Below are 19,008 nucleotides of genomic sequence, written 5' to 3' on the forward strand. Positions count from 1 at the left end.
TTTTTTTCTTGATTTTTATCGAAAGAAAGGAATTCTTGGTAGTCTAAAGAAGCCTCGGTCAATTTTTAATAAGAATGGGGAAATGATGCGAACAAGTAGAAAAATCATCGCAACCCTTAGACTCTAATGAGTTACTAGCATCTTATTTCTCGTCGCATAATCCCCCTTGAATCACACACAAGAATAAAGAAAATGATCATTAGCTGGAAGAGCTCTTGATTTTCAAACAAACCCTCCTTCCCAGCACCCTGAAAAATGTACATGTATAAGGGACAGGGCTGAACAACGTAGACGCATGCGCTAGGTTTTGCCGCGGAAACACGGATTTTGAGTCGTTCGCATGGTTGATTTCCTATTCTGTTGCTTCGAGGCATCGTTTTCCTTGCCGCTTTTCTTTTACAGAACAACCTCCAAAAACTTGGTACACCACATAAAAGTTTTCAAAAATTAATTTTCTCCTTAAAACCTTTGGAAATAGGAAAGTGCCTTCGACGAAAACAGAGTTCCTCGGTTTTAAAAGTCAACTCTTATTATTTTCCACTAATTTCGCTGAATTTTAGACCAAGGACACTTGAGCCCGCGTTGTTGACCTCACACCCTCTGACGTAGCATTTCATTATTCAGCTCTGTCTGTATAAAGAACAGTATGAAGAAAGTGAAATATTGATGTTTGGGCAAAGAGGGGTTAAAGATTGAAGTGCAAGGTAACCCTAACGCGAAGTTTCAGCTTTGAAAAAACAACAATGGTCTCAATTCAATATCTCCCACGATTACTACAACAGATAATTTGACAGATGATAGTTCTTGAGCTCGCATGTAAAATAAAGACTGACGCTTTTCGTCTTTTAACGAGCGTGCGACTACTGAAAAATCTGGGTACCCCACGAGATATAGAACAATCGAGCACCTCCCCTCCCCCCCCTCCCCCCGTCGGACCGTGAAACCTGCAAGACTGTGGTTTGATTCCTTCAACTCGTAGGGGACTGGGATGTTTTTAATTTGCCCCATGCTCGTGACAATACAAACGACACCTTCCTGTTTCACCTGATAGAGATACTAATACTTGAAAGAACTGACTCACTTCCATTCCACTGAACAGAAACATTTTGAAGAATAACTTGACCAGTTGAATCCGAATTGACACTGGATGTGGCTGCTTCGCACTGGAGCAGTGGCAGCAGAACTGTCTGATATTCTTTTGCGTCACTGTACGTTGCTTTGGTCGGCACCATCTGTGGAACTCCAAAGGACTTATTAGGATGACGGCGATGCCTCAAACAGCACACGATCGACTCGGTAAATCTCACCGCTAGGATGCTTGGCCGGGGGAGACCACGGTGTACTTCAGCATCTAAATAGACGGGAATGGTTTTTCCTCTCTGGTAGAAGTTGGTATGCGCGCTCAAATCTTGATGACAGCCAGGTGAATTTATTAGAGTGGATTCTTCTGGAGCATTGTTGCAACTAGAACTCAACGGTTTCTCCTCAAGGCGGACCACGGCCTTTGCATCGATCATTTGACGCTGTTGGTTCATTTGATGGAGATCTTCAGAACGAAATCCCTGAAGAAATTTAAACCAAAGCTCTTTCGGCATCTCCAGAAGCTGTCGCGCGACTTCAGCGGAAGATTCCAGCTGTGTAGAAGATGAAAAATCATCGGGGACATCCTCTTGGCTGCACTCCGTTCTTACACTTTGGCCTGTTGCGTTAATTTCTAAGATATTCCATCGAAGGACCAACTCTTCCTTCTCTGACAGCCATTCCCGATGTGTCGGCTTGCAATCATGGATCCTGACACAGCGGTTGAAAGAAGAAATATGCTCGACTTCATCCCCTCCTAACAGTATATAGTCTGGTGCAAGGCAGTCTACCTTAGCAAGCCTCCACTTGGAGTCGCTCTTTATCATATCTGCCCTCGACACTGATGCCAGTTGATTCTCAAACATGAAAATCCTTGACGACATCATCTGACAGGTCTCACAAATACTCTTCACTTCTTCCTCTGTGTAAGGCATGTTGTGATTTTCAAGAACAGCCAGCAAAATACGATGAACAACAATGTCCATATAACGTCTTATTGGCGACGTGAAGTGCGTGTATGAAGGCGCGTTGAGAGCGAAATGGCGCTGCTGCTCAGGAGGTAATCTGGAGGACACAACGTAGCCGCTTTGTTCTTGGATGGACGCTAAACGACTCAGAATTTTACCAACACCAGCTTTGCTGTCATGCTTCAGTATTGCCATGGTTACCTTTCCGATATCTTTTTCATCTAAAGCTGCAGATACGGTCTCCCACGTCTTCAAGCCAATGGTCACACAGTCCTCGCTGCGCTGATGAGCTTCGTTGTCGGAAATTTCACTTATGCATTGCAGACCTAGGTATTGCCTCGGTTCCATACCATTCTCGATACAGAAGTCGTTAATCTCTCTCAAAAGATGGGTCTTAGGGGCCAACTGTCGACGCAATGGTACCAGTGTTTTCGCGAGAGGGCTTTGCAGCAGTAGTTCGGCAACTGCACGGTTAGTCCAGAGCATAAACTCCTCTACTATCTTTTGGGAAGACAACATGCCTGTTTTAATGACCACGTGTTCTAAGGACGCATAGCCTTGACGCACTCTTCGCGCCCACATTTTAAAAGAAAGTTGACCCAGGATACCAGCGCCCTTTTGAACGTGTTCAGGGATGTTGTCGACCTTCCTACCGTCAAGAACATCTTGACACTGATCATAGCTTAGCTTACAGCAAGACGTTACGATACTGCGCTGAATTTCAGGTTGCACAACTTCTACTCCTTCTTCATTTAGGTGAAAGATAACTGAAATTGCCAACCTTTCTTCACCAGGAACTAAACTGCAAAGCTGTTTGCTGACGTAGGATGGCAGCATGGAATTGTGGTAGGACGCCTCATTAGAACCATAGACAGAGGATCCATGTGATAGGGCAGCCTTGTCCAATGTGGAATCCTTGGTCACAAAGAAAGACACATCTGCAATATGCACGCCAATTTTGAAAGTTCCGTCCTGATTCCAACAAACACTCATCGCGTCGTCGACTTCAACACAAGAAGAGGGATCAATGCTGAACACATTTTCAAAATTCGTCCGCTTTGAGCGCTCTGTCTCGGGGATCCTCCATTTGGGAGGGAACTCTTTCTTGGCTTCATTCTGGATTTTTTTCGCATGTGGTTTGTGAACGCCATGTTCTGCGAGCAACACTGGGATGCACAGGTGTGGATCACCGCCTTCCTTGAAATAATGTACAACGAAGCCAAGAGGGTAGCGGTAACTTGCTCCCCATTTCATGAGCTGCACCAGAAACAACTTCCCTTCCGTTTCCGTCACAAAACTTGTCACATTGACTCTTTCATCTCTCCTCGCGAAAACAGCCACTCCAGTCTGCCCTTGATGGTCTCTGCTTTGCAAGATGACAAACTTGGAGTTACATCTGTTAATGGGCGTCATCACATTCCTGTCTTGGCTGTCCAAACGGCAAACTACTTTCCTGGGGTGAATTTCCTTCAGAATCGCCACAACTTTACCTTGAGGATCACCTGTATCTCGGTCCTTGTTGGTGATCTCCACAGCGACCATATCTCCATTAAAAGCTCTGTTTATGTCAGTGCGGCTGTTGATGCGAATGTCAGGTCTGTCTGGATCACAAACCTTAGCAGTGGCGGTGCTACCGTCACTGCGGTTATCAATTTGCAGAGCACAAGCCTCAAGTTCACCTGAAGCTACTCTGGACTGTGCCTCTTCCCTTTCCATGTGTTCTTCGTTGATGGAGTATTTTTCAATGTAAACTGTACTCTCACTGGGCTGTAAGATCCATCCATGTAAGGATGAGGATTCCTGACTCTCGCCAATAGACGTTGAGGTACTGTCACTGGAAACAGGCGAACAGCTGTCTTTGGTTGATACTGGAGGAGAAATGGCTCTTTCTTCGGAATCATTGTCAGTTCTGGATGTCAAAGTTTCAAACGCTTTGATGTAATCCAGAACGATGGGATCTTTCTGTTGTGCATTGAACCAAGCTTCTGTCTCAGAATCTTCGTAATCTTCTTCTGTGTAGATTCCATCCGAGTCATCAGGGTTCAGTCGTGCCACAGAACTCTCAATAGCGTCAAATCCACTATTGTCACTAAGGTTACTTTCAGATTCCCCACCTTCTAGGAGACTGCTAAGGGCGCTATGAAGCGATATGCGCTTCTGAAGAACTACACTTTCCTTCTCGTTCAGACTTATCTGTCTATCAATGTTTTCTTGAATGGCAGAGTAAGTGGAAGATTTTGAGGAAGCTTTCAACGTATCCAACAAATCTCTTTCTTCAGACAGCACTTCTTTCAACCTAGATTGAAGCGACGATAGAAGTGCCATCGGGGGTTCTCCTGAGGTCAAGCTCGGCTGATTGATTGTTTCACCCCGCTGTACATTAGGGGTTGTATCGCGCAAATGGAACGAAGAAGGAGGTGTTGAACTACGCGAAGCAGAACGGATGTTTTCAGTTCCGTTCTGTGCTGACAACACTTCAACACGAGGGTTATGTGGTACAGCTTGTTGGGTTACACCCCAGGGAGCTGACTGACGTTGTAGATTCATCTGCTGTGGCAGCACTGGCTGAGGCACAAAACCATTAGGTAGATGTTGCTGAGGGGGGTTTCTAACAAAGGGGACAGAATGCACGGGTACAGGGACGGGTGGTCTTTGCATTAAAAATGGGCCTTGGGGACGGATGAAAATCTGAGGTCTTCCTGGAAAAGGACCATAAATTCCAAAGGGTGGACCATCTTGTATATAGGGGACATTCCTGTGGTTTCCTGGCATGGGTCCTCTTGGAAAAACGGGGGCTGATATGTGAGGGACTGCGTTGACAGCTGGGATGTACCGCGGGCCGTTTCTCATTGGTACACTTGAGGCAGTCGGGGCTTGCTTTTGCACCGGTTTGTTCTCTCTTTCACTCTTAGCTTCTTTCGTCATCCTGATGACCATGTCAAAAGATAAGCGGTAATGAAAGGTTTTATTGCTATTACACCTATTAAGGATCATCCTGAAAACCACGCCGCACTCCCCAGTGGAGCAAAGTGCCACAGGGTCCCCAATGATAACAAGGCGATACCGTGCCCGAGTGATGGCGGTATTCAGTAGCTTGCGATCAGACAAGAACCCCATGTTCTTTTTGCTGCTGTCATCTGCAGTAGAGGCATCGTGGGTTCTCACTGTGCTAATGAATAATATGTCAAACTCCAACCCTGTAGAGGAAATAAAAACTTCCTTGTATCAGTCAGCAATTACGCTTACAGCAATCATGAGGCTACTTCGAGGTCATTCTAGCAGTTTTGATTGTTTACTAGAGTAGAAATTTCTCAACGAGTACTATAGTGATAGGCTATTAGACATTTATTCATACCAAAAGAGCTCTAGAATAGACTGCATTTTGATTGAGTGTCGTACAATCAAAACCAGTGTAATCACAAGAGCGAATCAGAGCAAAGCAAGATATTATAAGAAGCCAATCAGACCTCAAAGTACAAACAAGCAAACTGCAAAAAGCGCGGGAAAACGCGAGTGACCAAGTTTGGATTGGTTTTAGCTTTGAATCTAATTGGTCTATACGAAAGTTTTCTGGACCAATCACAGTGCGAAGTAAATTAAAACCAAGCATTCCCGAATTACTTCCCACACTGCCGAAAGCGCGGGAAAACGCGGGTGACAAAGTTGGGATTGGTTTTAGCTTTGAATCTAATTGGTCTATACGCAAGTTTTCTGGACCAATCACAGTGTGAAGTAAATAAAAACCAAGCAATCCTGAATTAGTCCCCACACTGCCGAAAGCGCGGGAAAACGCGGGTGACCAAGTTGAGATTGGTTTTAGCTTTGAATCTGATTGGTCTATACGCAAGTTTTCTGGACCAATCACAGTGCGAAGGAAAGAAAAACCAAAGCAATCCCGAATTACTCCCCACACTGCCGCAAGCGCGGGAAAACGCGGGTGACCAACTTGAGATTGGTTTTAGCTTTGAATCTAATTGGTCTATACGCAAGTTTTCTGGACCAATCACAGTGCGAAGTAAATAAAAACCAAGCAATCCCGAATTACTCTTCACACTGCCGAAAGCGCGGGAAAACGCGGGTGACCAAGTTGGGATTGGTTTTAGCTTTGAATCTAATTGGTCTATACGTAAGTTTTCTGGACCAATCACAGAACGAAGTAAATAAAAACCAAGCAATACCGATTTACTTTCGACACTCCATTGAGAATTACTCTATGTAGTCGTAGTTTATCATAACAAGGGCAGCCAGTCAGTATCATTTCCGTGATCAATTGCTTTATCAACATCGGTACAGAAAACTCGTGGGAGAGAAAGATCATTCATTAGGTTTATCTGTAATCAATTCGTATATTACAGGAGGTTTTTACCTTGCACATTAGTTACTCCCTCCACTTTAACGCCGCTCAAGGATTTGGCTCGCAGGAGTCTTCTGATTTCTCTCACCTACAAAATAAAACAAAAAAAGCACCACATATATCTTTTTTTCGCTGAAGAACTAGTGTGCTCCGGCGGTATTTGAAAAATCGTTTCCCTTGCTGCTTAAGAGATGAAACACGTTCAAGAAAGGCATTGACACTGAAATGGTCACCAACAAAAGTAGCTCTTGATTGTTAAACAAATTCTCCTTGTTAGCGCCTTAGGCAATGTATAGAAGACAGTATGGAAAGAATGCACATACTGATATTTGGGTGTAAGGGGTGTAGAGCAGTTTTACATTTTATTGTCGAAAAACTACGAACCGTAATCACAACGGGTACGGGGTAAAGGATTAACTGCAAGTTACTGGAAACGCTCGAAAACGCATTTCTCAAAACCTTAATTGGTTTTAGTTTTGCATCTGATTGGTTGGAAGGTGGCGCAAGTTTTCTAGACCAATCACAAGTCAAAGTTAGGCAAACGACCAATACATTTAAGTTTACTTTAGACACTCAATTTGCGTGCGAAAGGTCTGTGAGGATTTTGGCATGTTTTATTGCCAGAACCTTTGCACACCACATCGCAGGTCAACCTGCTCCATAGGAACAAGTCATGATGTATTCGGTCGATGATAACGGTCCTTTACAGGACTATAGCCTCAACTAATAATTTGTTTTATCAACTGTGTTGATAGTATAAATTGGCCACCGTACAGAGATTCTCAAACTGACGTTTCGAACGTTACCCCTTAGTCGCTCTGACAAGGTGCTACCGATCAACTCATCAGCTTAAGAGACTCTACGGTGGCCAATTTACATTATAACATAACCAAAGTAAAGCGCGCGCTCTGATTGGTCAATTTAGCCTCCCCCATTTTCCCATGGGTGTACGCTGCTGACGTGAGGAAATGCAAAGACTATTTTCCCGCGCGCGCTTGTTTTTTTCTGGTCACGTAACATTTGTTAAATAAAAGGGAACTCTTTAACTACAATGTATCAATGTTATGTTATAAAACAAATGGTAAACACCACAGCGTACACTATTGAGTTATGGATGCACTTGGGAGGTTTGCTAAGCACTCGAGAAGCTAGAGTCGCTCGAGGCGATACGTTTCTTTCGTGCTTAGCAACCCCCCGCGTGCATCCATAACTCAGTAGTGTACGCTGTGGTGTTTACCATTTGTTAATTATCAACCAAAATGATAGAACCAAATGATCTTTATCTTGCACCACCCTCTAAAGGACTTTACCCTCAACTAGACGACCACGGTACTATACAATTGAAGATTCTGCGATACTTGGGACAACAACATTTTAGATTTATAACAAATATGCTGCTGGGGTACCTGTGTTGGATACGGAGAGAGTACACAAATGCGCGCTGGGTCAGCCTCTCCCCAGAAAGGAGTTGGCCATTGATTAATCAATTCCTCCACACGATCAGCCACCTCTGCCGCTTCTCCTCTGTTTAGGAAAGACGGTGGATCATCTGCGATTTCTTCCTGTCCATGTACACCATAGAAGACGATAGAATACGGTAGGTCACGAGGGCGCTTCAACTCAGCAACAAGCGTGTCTTGGTAAAACAAATGAGATGGGACGTCCACAATATCATCATAGGCTCTGTAGTTTTGAAGCAGTCGGACCTTCCATCGTGACATTGATGGATACAGCTCATGGAGACGTACTAAGAGAGAGCGACCAAGACCCAGTCGTTGAGAGACCAGAGACATGATTGGCGGGTTAAGCTAAAGGAAAAGAAAAAAAATAAATTTTCATCTTTCAGTATGCCGAAAAGTGACCCAGGATTACATAGGCTTCGCTTTAGAGCAATTTCCTTGGTTTTGTTTACTTCGCTATGTGATTTGTTCACACACCTCGCACCGTTTTCTTAACCAATCAGATTCAAAATTAAAACCAACCTCGACATGGTCACTAAAGTTTTCCCGCCCTTTGCGTTTTTCAATTTGAGTTCTCATTGGCTGCTCGTGATATTTTCCTATTTTTTGATTGGCCGTAAATGACGCCACGGTCTTGTTTTATCGACACTCAATCGAAAAGCGCTCCACTAGGCACTGTGATGTGATTGGTGTAAAAAAACTCGTGTATCATTTTCAACAAAAAAAGATGAAAATTTAAACCGAACGCGAGTTGTTAATTACTTTTACCCGTGCATGTGAATTTCTGCGAAAAAAAAAAAGGAATGAAAAGTGTCGAAATGTTTCATGAAGTACGATTCACGTTCTAGCTCTCTAAGGAGAGTACAGAGATGTCACACACTCATTTTCACTCGTAGCTTGACGCTATTATCAAGAGAGTAATTTCTGATTTTCTGATTTTTTCTGATTTCTGGTCTGATTTTGGCTATTGCTTAAATAGCTCTATCTACTGCGAGGATCGTGCATCATACGTTTCTAATACCGCAGTTCAAAATATATGAACTTCATATATTTCATTGTATCTGATTTATCACTTTCACGGGTTTATTAAGAATCAACTTAACGGCCTGCTCCCAGTTGGCTTGTTAGCTCAATTGGTAGAGCGCTGCACTAGTATCGCAGAGGTCAGTGGTTCGAATCCCGTACAGGCCTGATTTTTTTCAGGTCTGATTTTCGCTATTGCTTAAATAGCTCTATCTACTGCGAGGATCGTGCATCATACGTATCTAATACCGCAGTTCAAAATATATGAACTTCATATATTTCATTGTATCTCACAGTAATTTCAATTGAGAGTCGAATGTAATCAGATTTCTTTGTTTTTGAATTTGCTTTATTCGGTCTGTGATTGGTCCAGAAAACTCACGCCAATCTTTCCACCAATCAGATGCAAAACTAAAACCAATCACCACTTGATCACTCGCGTTTTTCCGTGCTTTTTCCCGCGGTTTTTTTCCCGCCTGGTTTTATTTGATTCCTCATTGGCTGATGATGACGCAAACCTCATTATGATTGGCTGTAGGATTACTTTAGTTTCAGCTTTACAACAGTCAATTGAAAAATGCTCTGATACAAATAATAATTACACATTATTACCTGAAGATGATCTCCTGCTAGGACCACCTGTGTATTGAGTCCTGCAAAGCACAGCGGGATGATCGTTTCTGCTTCCATAGCTTGAGCAGCTTCATCAATAAAGATGTGACTAAAAAATCCAGGGCGCAGATTAAGATTAGCCAGGGAGGCTGCCGTGACTAGAGTAGTTACCACAACTCTGTGTTGCATCAGTGAATCCATGTTAGGCATTGCGAATTTTCCACTGTGCAAATCCAGAAGACAATATTGAAGCACTGTGTCTGAGACGGTGCTAACAAAACGATTTTCCCAACAAATGCGCAAGGGTTTGAATCTCGAAGCTGAAATATTTGAGGTTGTTAGGAAAGGATGGAGATGATTTTTGATGTAATGATCGGCTGCGCTATTGGAATGCGTACAAAGAAGAATTCGATAGTTCGCTGAGCTTTTTAACTGAATCGAGATAAGTTCCTTTATAGCTTCAGCAATTGTCCTGGTCTTTCCTGTACCAAATGGACCCAGAATCAACAGAGGAGGTCCCGGCTGAGGTGACAACATCTTTTTCAGGGCATAGGTTTGAGATTCGTTTAGCACCTTGGCACACGTCGAGGGATTTGACCACTGTTCGTTAATTCCTTCCGGAACAGCCGGGAATACAACATCTAAATTGACATTCTCTATTGCTGAGTGCATGTGTTGGTATGTGTCCACGAAACGAAAACAAACAGAAGCTGGAAGCGGCCCCTTAGATCTGAGCCTTTCCTTTAGTGCGGCACTAGCACGCAGTAATACACGATTCTTCTTCAAACTCTCTACTAACACCTCGTACAGGAGAGTATTTTGCATGCCGCGTGGTTGGAATCTAACCAGAGCATGGCCTCCACGTTTGATTAGGAGAGTCGCATCATCCATGAGTTCCTCATGGACGGGAAGGACAATAGTAAGCTGGGACGGGTCAGTAGCACATGGCTGAGTACAATAAAGAAGATCTGTGCAGTGTATGGTGAGCCTGGAATAGAACAGCACATAAAATTAAGAGTGCCTTGCATCTAATTCCTCCACACAATATCACCCGAGTCACACATTAAGGTCACAAGAATAAAGAAAATGATCACCAACTAAGGAGCTCTTGATTATTAAACAAATTCTCCTTGCTAGTACTAAAAGAAATGTATAGAGAACAGTAGGGAGAATATGCAGATTGATGTTAGGGTGTTAAGTGTAAAAAAAAAACATTTAACTAACGCTCACAGTTCCTACAGTTCGGCTAATTTCGATGGTTTTACCACTCAAATCTAGCATGTGATTAATTTTTTTTTTTATAAAGTTGTGGCTATCACTGGTATTCTACAAACATGACTGAAGTAAGAATATTATTAATTTTCTACCTCGTCATCTGTCGTCGACGCTCAAATTCTTCGATGTGAAGGAGCATGTGCAAACGCTGCTTGTACATCCCACGAGTTAGGCGTTCCTCCAGATGATCAAAATGACCCAACTCTAGAGCTGTACCAAGGGCAGGTGGGAGATGATAAGCGGATTTCCTTAGGACTGGAAAAAGGTATACATACTTTAACTCTGTAACTCCCAGAAATGATTAACAGGTCACTTCTCCCTATAATATCCATACAGTATCCAGTAAGGATGGGCCGATACGGCTTTTTCGAATCGATACGATACCGAGTACGATATTTACTTTTTTCTTCGATATCGATATCGATATCGATACCGATACTATGACGTCATTGAAATAGATGGTAAGTCACGTGATCTGAGTGACTAAACGAGGCTAATTTATTGGGACTCATTTTTAATTTTCCCGAGGAAATGAAGAAGACCGCAATGGTATAATCTTTCTACTTACTAATAATACTGATAATAACCAACCACGGGTGCCCGACTTATTATGGATCCTGCGCTTCAATACTCGATACATCAGAGACCTCCAAGCATACAGGACCATACAGGGTGCCATGCTTTAGAACTATGTAACCTTTTTCAGTGCTTTTCTCGCTCGAGGTTTTTCTTTAGTAAGCAGGCAGAGTTTGCGACTCATTTTCGTTACTCCAGATATGTTCTTGTCATGCCTGGATTGTTGTGAGTTGTGATTTTGTTGCCGTTGTACGAGTGACTTTACATCAACAGTTAATAAAATCGGGTCCTATTTCACAGTGAAATGTTGTACTAGAGGCGCTGAAATCGAATGGAACGGAAAAGTTCCGGGATAAGTTTTCGAAAATTTAGGAATACGGGGCGCTTTCCATTCGACCAAAAATTCCGGTCCTAAATTGAATGGAACGGTAAAACTTCTGGGAAAATTTTGCGAAAATTTAGGAATACGTTTTGAGTGCACCCTCTTTAATGGAATTTCCCGCATTATCGAAAGGGACGCGTTCCATTCGGCCAGCTAAAGTTCCGAGATTTTGAACCGGTGATTTTTGTTGAATAGAAAGCGCCCTAGGTGTAGGATTCTACGTGCGAATTTTTGTAGCTTATCATTTATGCATGCTTTTAGAGCTAATCAAACGGTATGGCTTGTTAGCTCGCGAATATTTTTTCAATTACTTTCTCGCCGTTTCGTTGCCAATCTCAGACTCTCAACCTATGCTTCAGCGCTACAGTCAGGAAAACATTTGTAAGTCTTTAATTCTGTCTTGTATGTTTATCACCGCTCGGGCCTTCTTCCCATGTATTTTTATTTATTTTTCTGGTCGAACCTCGCTAACTCACTCACAAATCACAAACCTCAAACGGCTCCTCGAGTCGCTTCAACCGAGCGCGAGTTCGAAAAGTTTCAAGACGTAGCATCAACAAGAACTGTAAGCTACACTAGGGAATGGAAGAAACCGCCACTTTGACCGGTACACCGCGCAACACTACACCCAAATGTACATATGCACGATCTCGAGCCCGGAGTCTTTCCGGCTGCTTGTCAGCGGTTAGTAGCAGGAGATTTAAAGGCGGTAGGTCACGTGCAGCATCGAAATTTTTCGATCCCACCTCGGTATCGCTGGTATCGAATATTTGGTATCGGTATCGACCCATCCTTAGTATCCAGCATGAGACAGGTCAGGAGAATACTAAAACTCATAGGGCAAAAGTTGTTATCTTGTTACCTAATTCTTGTAATTTACAAGGAAATGTGTAGCAGTTAGAGGGGAGAATTAACCATCAGATCTTTGGAGTTAATGAATAAAGTAAAGATTTCAAGACAAAAATCATGAGGTATGCTGGTGATTAGTTTGAATTAAACTGTAACAAAAGAATTTCAATTCTAAGAATAGATAGGACATTAAATCATTTTATTACACGACTCGGGCAGTCAGAGGGCCAAGAACTAAAATCAACCAATAAAAATGCTCTATTGCCGGTCCAATATTCTCTCAGTATTGGACCGGGCACTGTCCCGAATGATACCGCATTTGTGTCCCATTTGAACTTCAGTCGTATAATAAATCTCTTATTAACCAAGCTTGCTCGGGACCGTACTGGAAGAATATCGGCCCTCAGTCTTTTTTGGATGTACCTCACTACGCTCAGTCCATACTGACAAGACCTCGGGCCAATATTCTCCCAGTACGGCCCTTACGCTTGGTTAATAAGATATAATCATTGACTCCACAACATGAGGCCTGGTTGAGTGGTGAGGCCATCAGACTCACAATCTGGTCGTCCTGGATTTCAGTTCCACTCTGACAACAAGCTACATTCATTTCTTAGGCAGTAGTACATTTAGGTAAGTGTATAATTGAATAAAAATACAGCCTTTAGTTTAGCAGGCAAATATTTGCTTTGTATCATAATACCATTGGCATACTCTACCTTTAATATCAGTTGGATCAAAAGGCACAACTTGACCTGTTCCAAGCCAGGATAACTCGCTGTCATCTTCACAGACAACAGGATACTGGATTGTATGCAATAAATCAGTTTCTGGGGCTACTACCACTTCAAGCTGCCTGTAAACCAATGGCTGCTCAGCAAAATCAAACACAACTCGCTGCTGAAAGCTGCCATAGTGTGCAGATACAAAACGGAACGTGATTTGGTATGCTGTAACTGGACGGCCAGTGGTGTTTTGCCACTCTTGACACTCTGCCCTTAGAGGCACCCCTGGTTGATCACTAGCATTCACCTGGACAATGCTGAACTCTGGGAGGTATGGATTGAGTGTGAACACATGGCGCAACCTACACCACTGACTGACACGACTCTGGAAGATAACCATTTTACACAGTTATCATAACATACCTACAAAACTCAATTGTGAAGGAACCTCAAGTACAGCACCTCTAGAACATATTCACTTTGGGCTGTTTAAGTGTATAAAGTCTAACTCAGGTCACGATTTTGGAAAACCAATGGACGTCAAGATTTCTTATCAAGAGAGTTGTTTGAGGTAATAAATGTTTTCCAGTGTTTGCTATGAGCCTTCTTAAAACACCACTCAAAACTCATAACTTCTATAAAAATGTTTGGTTAACCCTTTACACCTGAACATCAGTATGCATATTCTCCACACTATTCTCTATACATTTCCTAGGTGTTGACAAGGAGAATTTGTTTATGATCAATAGATTCTGTAGTTGGTGATTATTTCCTTTATTCTCCTGACCTTAATGTGTGATTTAGGGGTGACATCAGGGGTGATATCTGGGGGTTTCAATAGTAGCCGGGTAGCGGGTAGTAAATTAAGTGGCTACAGACTGATATAAGTGATGTAAGACACCCAGTTACATACACTGTTTAAGTTGCTTCTGTGTTTTAATAGTGATATATGTGACTAAAATATAACCATGTTTCTCTATAGAATAGATTAAATTTTTTTTGGATTTAAGGATTAACCCTGAGCTAAAACTACATTAAACTTAGACAATTTTAAAGATACCAGTTGTGAAAGTGTTGAAAGTAGCACCTCAATAGAAATAGTTGACTGTGACTACTTTATTGTCACATAATTCTCTTCAAATTTGTTTGAATTAGTTGACTTGTGAGAAAATACATGAAACAACAAAGCAACAAAAAAAGACCTGAAAATGCATTTGCGAGAGTCTAAAACTTCAAAATTTTCCGGGGGAGCATGCCCCCCGACCCCCATAGGGTTGAAGGCCTTTGGGCCTTCGCCAAATGTACCCGCCTGTTGCTCTTAAGTACCCACTTGTGCAAAAACTTATTGAAACCCCTGTGATATTGTAAGGAGAAATTAGATGTTAGTCACTCTTAGATGTCAAAGGGTTCAGCAGAAGATGGTTTGGAGTGCAGTCCTGCAACAGGGCTGTGGTCTAGCTGCACCCGGTGGCCCCAAACGCCCTACTTTTGCTCTTGGGCAACTCAGGAATCTTAGTTTTTTCATAAAAAAAAACATATGCTGGGCACCCTGGATTTCACAGTTTCAGAGCACTGGGCTCCCTTCAATTTTTCTTAGAGCACAGCCTTGTGCTAAGCAGCTTAACTTTGTTTCAAAAGCTTTCCCTTTATGTCTTTAGCCTCTTTTGGAATCCTTATGTCAATCCTAAAATTCACAGTCTGAAAGATGAAAAGAAGCAACTTACACTTGATTCAACCGTAAAAGTCCAGGTGACTGGCTTGTTCTTGTCAATGTGAGGAACATAGAGTTTTTCATCACAAAGAATGCTGTGATTCCCACTTACTTCAACCATCTACAAATAAATAATAAAAAAAAAAACATGCCTGATGTTTATCAAATATTTTGTCTCACGGAATGCTATGCTAAGTACTGTACAAAAGTGAAAGAAAATATTTTGAATTAGCATTGATTCTGTTGAGTTGTTTTCCTTTTTTCTCAATTCAACCAGTTTCAATCTGTTCCTTACTACTCATTGCAGTGGGGAGGTAGATGGAAAAGATTTATTACAGGTGCAATTTTAATTTTCTTCAAAGAAGTACAAATTCTAATGTTAGTTCCTATCTGCTCTTGAGCACTCATTGCTGGGGGGGGGGAGGAGAGAGGGAAGATTTACAACAGGTTCCATTTGAATTCTGTTCAAAGAAACACAAGATCTCACCAAGTGATGGTGGATCTCTTGATCAGGAGTTTCAATAAAAGCCAGTTACCAGCTGATCTCATTTAAATTCTCCTTACTGTCTGCCATACATTTCTTACGATGTTAGTGCAGAGAATTTGGTATTGGATCAACCAATAATCAGCTAATTGATGTTTTTCTTTATTCTCATCTCTTGTCTGCTTGATATTGTACTGACATTGTTAGGAGAGTTTCTGTCTTGGTCACTCACGGGAGTTTAAGGTTAAGGCTCGGCCACCTGTTACACCATCAGCAGCTATTTATCCCTTTCACTCCCAAGATTTCATTAATAATTCTACTTACTGTCTGCTATACAATTCTTATAAAGTTACTTTGGAGAATTCGGTATTGGCAAGGATGTAGCTAAAGTTCTTAACAGGCGGGAATCTAGCAATGAGGTGGGTATTTGGGTTGAAGGCCCACTCTAGCATACCTTTGGTACACTATACCTGGGGGGGGGGGGTCCGGGGGCATTCCTGGGAAATTTTGAAAATGGATATTCTTGGAGATGCATTTTCCTTGATTTCGGGGGCAAAATAAAGGGCATTCAGGACAGAATTTTATCAGGTAATAGGTAATAAAGTTATGATGAACTGGACTGTTAACTGTTTTTATTGTTTATTAAAATTTAGTTAACTGAAACCCAGAATGATAATTAAGATTACACGCAAATAGTTTCAAGACTCAGCATTTGTTTCAATTTTTCCCGTAAGAAATTTAAAGAACTGATGAACAATAAAATTTAGATCTGATTCTACACAATTTCTCTCTTTCCGCATTGTTTCACAAATCAAATATCTGATCTTCAAACACCCTTTCAATTATTACGTAGTGAACATAACTGCTCTCTGACATTATAAAGCAATAATATTTCAACCGTCAGAGATACACAATTTGGCATACATGAGTTACAAATACCGCTGGCCATTGATTCTGCAAAATGGACAATGTGATGCAAATGATGCGATCATCGGACTAAATGGAGTGTTTGCAATCCTCTCAGTTCAGGTTAGATAGCAATGAAGGTGTAAACAAATAAAATAAATAAATAACAATCTTCTGACAACATTTAAAAACATTTTGGAGAAAGAAGTAGTACTTTACAGCCGGAAAAATCGCGTTCACAGCCGGGTAATTTTCCTGGCTTCCAGCTATTATCTACATCAGTATTGGATCAACTAATTACCTCTAATTGACATTTTCCTTTATTCTCATCACTTGTCTGCTGGATATTGTATCATTACTGTGAGGAGAAATTCTATCTTGGTCACTCATGGGAGTGAAAAGGTTCTGGAAAAAGTTACTGAAACCCTTGATTTTGATCAATTTTGAGTTTTTCAAAATTAATTTTCTTTTTATGAGAAATGGTGGGAGAACTAAATTACGGCAAGTTCAAAGTTAGTACATGCCAAGTCTTCTAAAAAGACCTCAAAACTTATTACAAAAATTGTTTATAATTTTTTCCTGAACAGTTAACCCTTAGGAAATTCTGACTGACAAAAGGTTATAGCAAAAATGTGCACTGCAAGTCAAAACATGTGTCATGAAAGCTAATAAAACACTAATATTTCACTCACCAGATAACTTTCAGGGTGGCCATTTCTCCTCAGATGCTCAAGCTGTTGTAACAATTTTGCAGCATTGGACATGGTAGTTGTTGAATTTGGTTGCATATATACAATTTCCTTTCAGTATGTATCTATCAGCTAGTACCTTGCATGAACCTACACATACAAGGTCTCCCACACATGATGTGTTCATAGATGAACAGTACAACGGCACTTTCCAGTTTTCCAATCAGCTGACCTTGCCACCAAGACCATTTCCAAGAATTCTATAGAGACTGTGGAATAAATCATTAATACAGTACATGGTTTGAACTCAGCTGTAACATGTGAAAGTGTAGTGTGATCACTGCATGAGTGTAGTCCTGAGAAGGACTGTTGTCAGTGATGGTGACTGACGTTTGGCAACCTGTACAGAGGACAACAACTATTCACTTGACTCTGATGATGACTTCCGCCCAGGTTGTCAAAACATCAGTCACCACCACTGACAACAGTCCTGCTCAGGACTACACTCACCCGGACGATCACACTACACTTTCACAAATCATTAATAGCATGCAACTAAACCCTTTGCACCCTAACATCAGCAAGTATATTCTCCCTACTGTTCTCTAGACATTTCCCATGGCAATGACAATGAGAGTTGTGCTAAAAGTCAAGAGCTTTTTAAGTTTGGGATCATTTTTTCAATTGTCATGAGCCTAATGTTTGATTCAGCGGGGATACCTCAGCAAGACATCTGATTCAAGTTATCCCCATGAGTTTGGGGTCATTTTTTTTTAATTCTCCTCAGCATAATGTTTGATTCAGCAGGGATACCTTGACGAGACATCTGATTCTAGTTATCCCCAGGATTTAAAGGGTCAATGTGTGATTCAGGGATGATACTAAAAGAGGAAATAAAATGCTGGTCACTGTTAGGGGCCAGAGGATTGGCATGATCTCTGATCACTGTCAATGACCATCATTAAGTTAACTTGATTTGCAATAATCTGAGTTTTATAACAAACACATAAACAAGTCATGTACTATAATTGAAAGGGTGGAAGAGAAGGAGAATTTAGTCTGAAGTCACTAGTGACTTTTTCCATCTTCAAGTATAACTATATCATATGCATAGCTGGGGCAGATCAATGGGTGGTTTTCCTCAAAGTACTGGAAATCATGTTTCCTAAGACCTAATTTTCAAAATGTCCTGGGGGAGCATGCCCTCGGACAATTCTCCGAACCCCCTTTGACTAAATCCTGGATCCACCCCAGCATAGGATAGATAGAGAATTCAGCCTTCTGTCTGAAGTCACTAGTGACTTTTTCCATCTTAAAGTATAACTACATCATGTGTATGTGATAGGCAAGGAATGCAGTTACTCTTCAAGGACAAGATTCCAACTTCTATCCCACAGTTACCTTGATCTCAATAATTTTTTTGGGTAATCCCTGAAATTTCACTAGTACCTATTCATTTTTACAAAGCACACTATCCATGTTACTTTGTTCTGATATGTAGGACAGCACTTTGCAAGAACTTTGGCCAGACTGCATAGAGCAGTTTATAAAATCTAAAAGGGAATTTTGTAGGTGCCCCCCAGTTTCTGAAATTGTGGACACAAGGCCAAACTACAACACCTGTAACTACACTCCCTACTTCCTGCTAACCAGGAGGGGGGGGGGGGGGCCTAACATCCAACCATTTGGAAATGTCACGGCAAACTGAAGATAGCACGTTCTCTGCAGTAATATTTTAAGACTGAGTGTTGGTCCAGTCTGAGGCTCGAACTCTCGACCTCCCTAGGGAGGGATGGCACTGTGGAGTAAGTGTCTTGCCCGAGAACATAAAACAGTCGCCCGGCCAAGCGAAACGTGCGCCTTTTGATCCAAAGCCCAATTAACACCTGCCATTGTCACGACGGCCTAAAATAC

The 19,008-nt window shown here is 41.8% G+C and overlaps 1 protein-coding gene across 1 annotated transcript in view; it reads right to left on the minus strand.

The window, feature by feature from the left end:
- LOC111335313 (3'-5' exoribonuclease HELZ2) overlaps positions 1–19,008 on the minus strand; it is a 28,484-nt gene that overhangs the window by 8,905 nt on the left and 571 nt on the right. The window contains exons 2-9 of the mRNA XM_088737349.1: positions 17,098–17,363; positions 15,029–15,136; positions 13,299–13,689; positions 10,865–11,027; positions 9,498–10,485; positions 7,809–8,210; positions 6,415–6,490; positions 1,082–5,245 (exon numbers count right to left, since the gene is read on the minus strand). Of these exons, the coding sequence (XP_088593475.1) occupies positions 1,082–5,245; positions 6,415–6,490; positions 7,809–8,210; positions 9,498–10,485; positions 10,865–11,027; positions 13,299–13,689; positions 15,029–15,136; positions 17,098–17,193 (6,388 nt within the window). The 5' untranslated portion in view covers positions 17,194–17,363. The remainder of the gene's footprint in view (positions 1–1,081; positions 5,246–6,414; positions 6,491–7,808; positions 8,211–9,497; positions 10,486–10,864; positions 11,028–13,298; positions 13,690–15,028; positions 15,137–17,097; positions 17,364–19,008) is intronic.

Source organism: Stylophora pistillata, chromosome 11 (genome assembly GCF_964205215.1).
Source record: "Stylophora pistillata chromosome 11, jaStyPist1.2, whole genome shotgun sequence".
NCBI classification, from domain to species: domain Eukaryota; kingdom Metazoa; phylum Cnidaria; class Anthozoa; order Scleractinia; family Pocilloporidae; genus Stylophora; species Stylophora pistillata.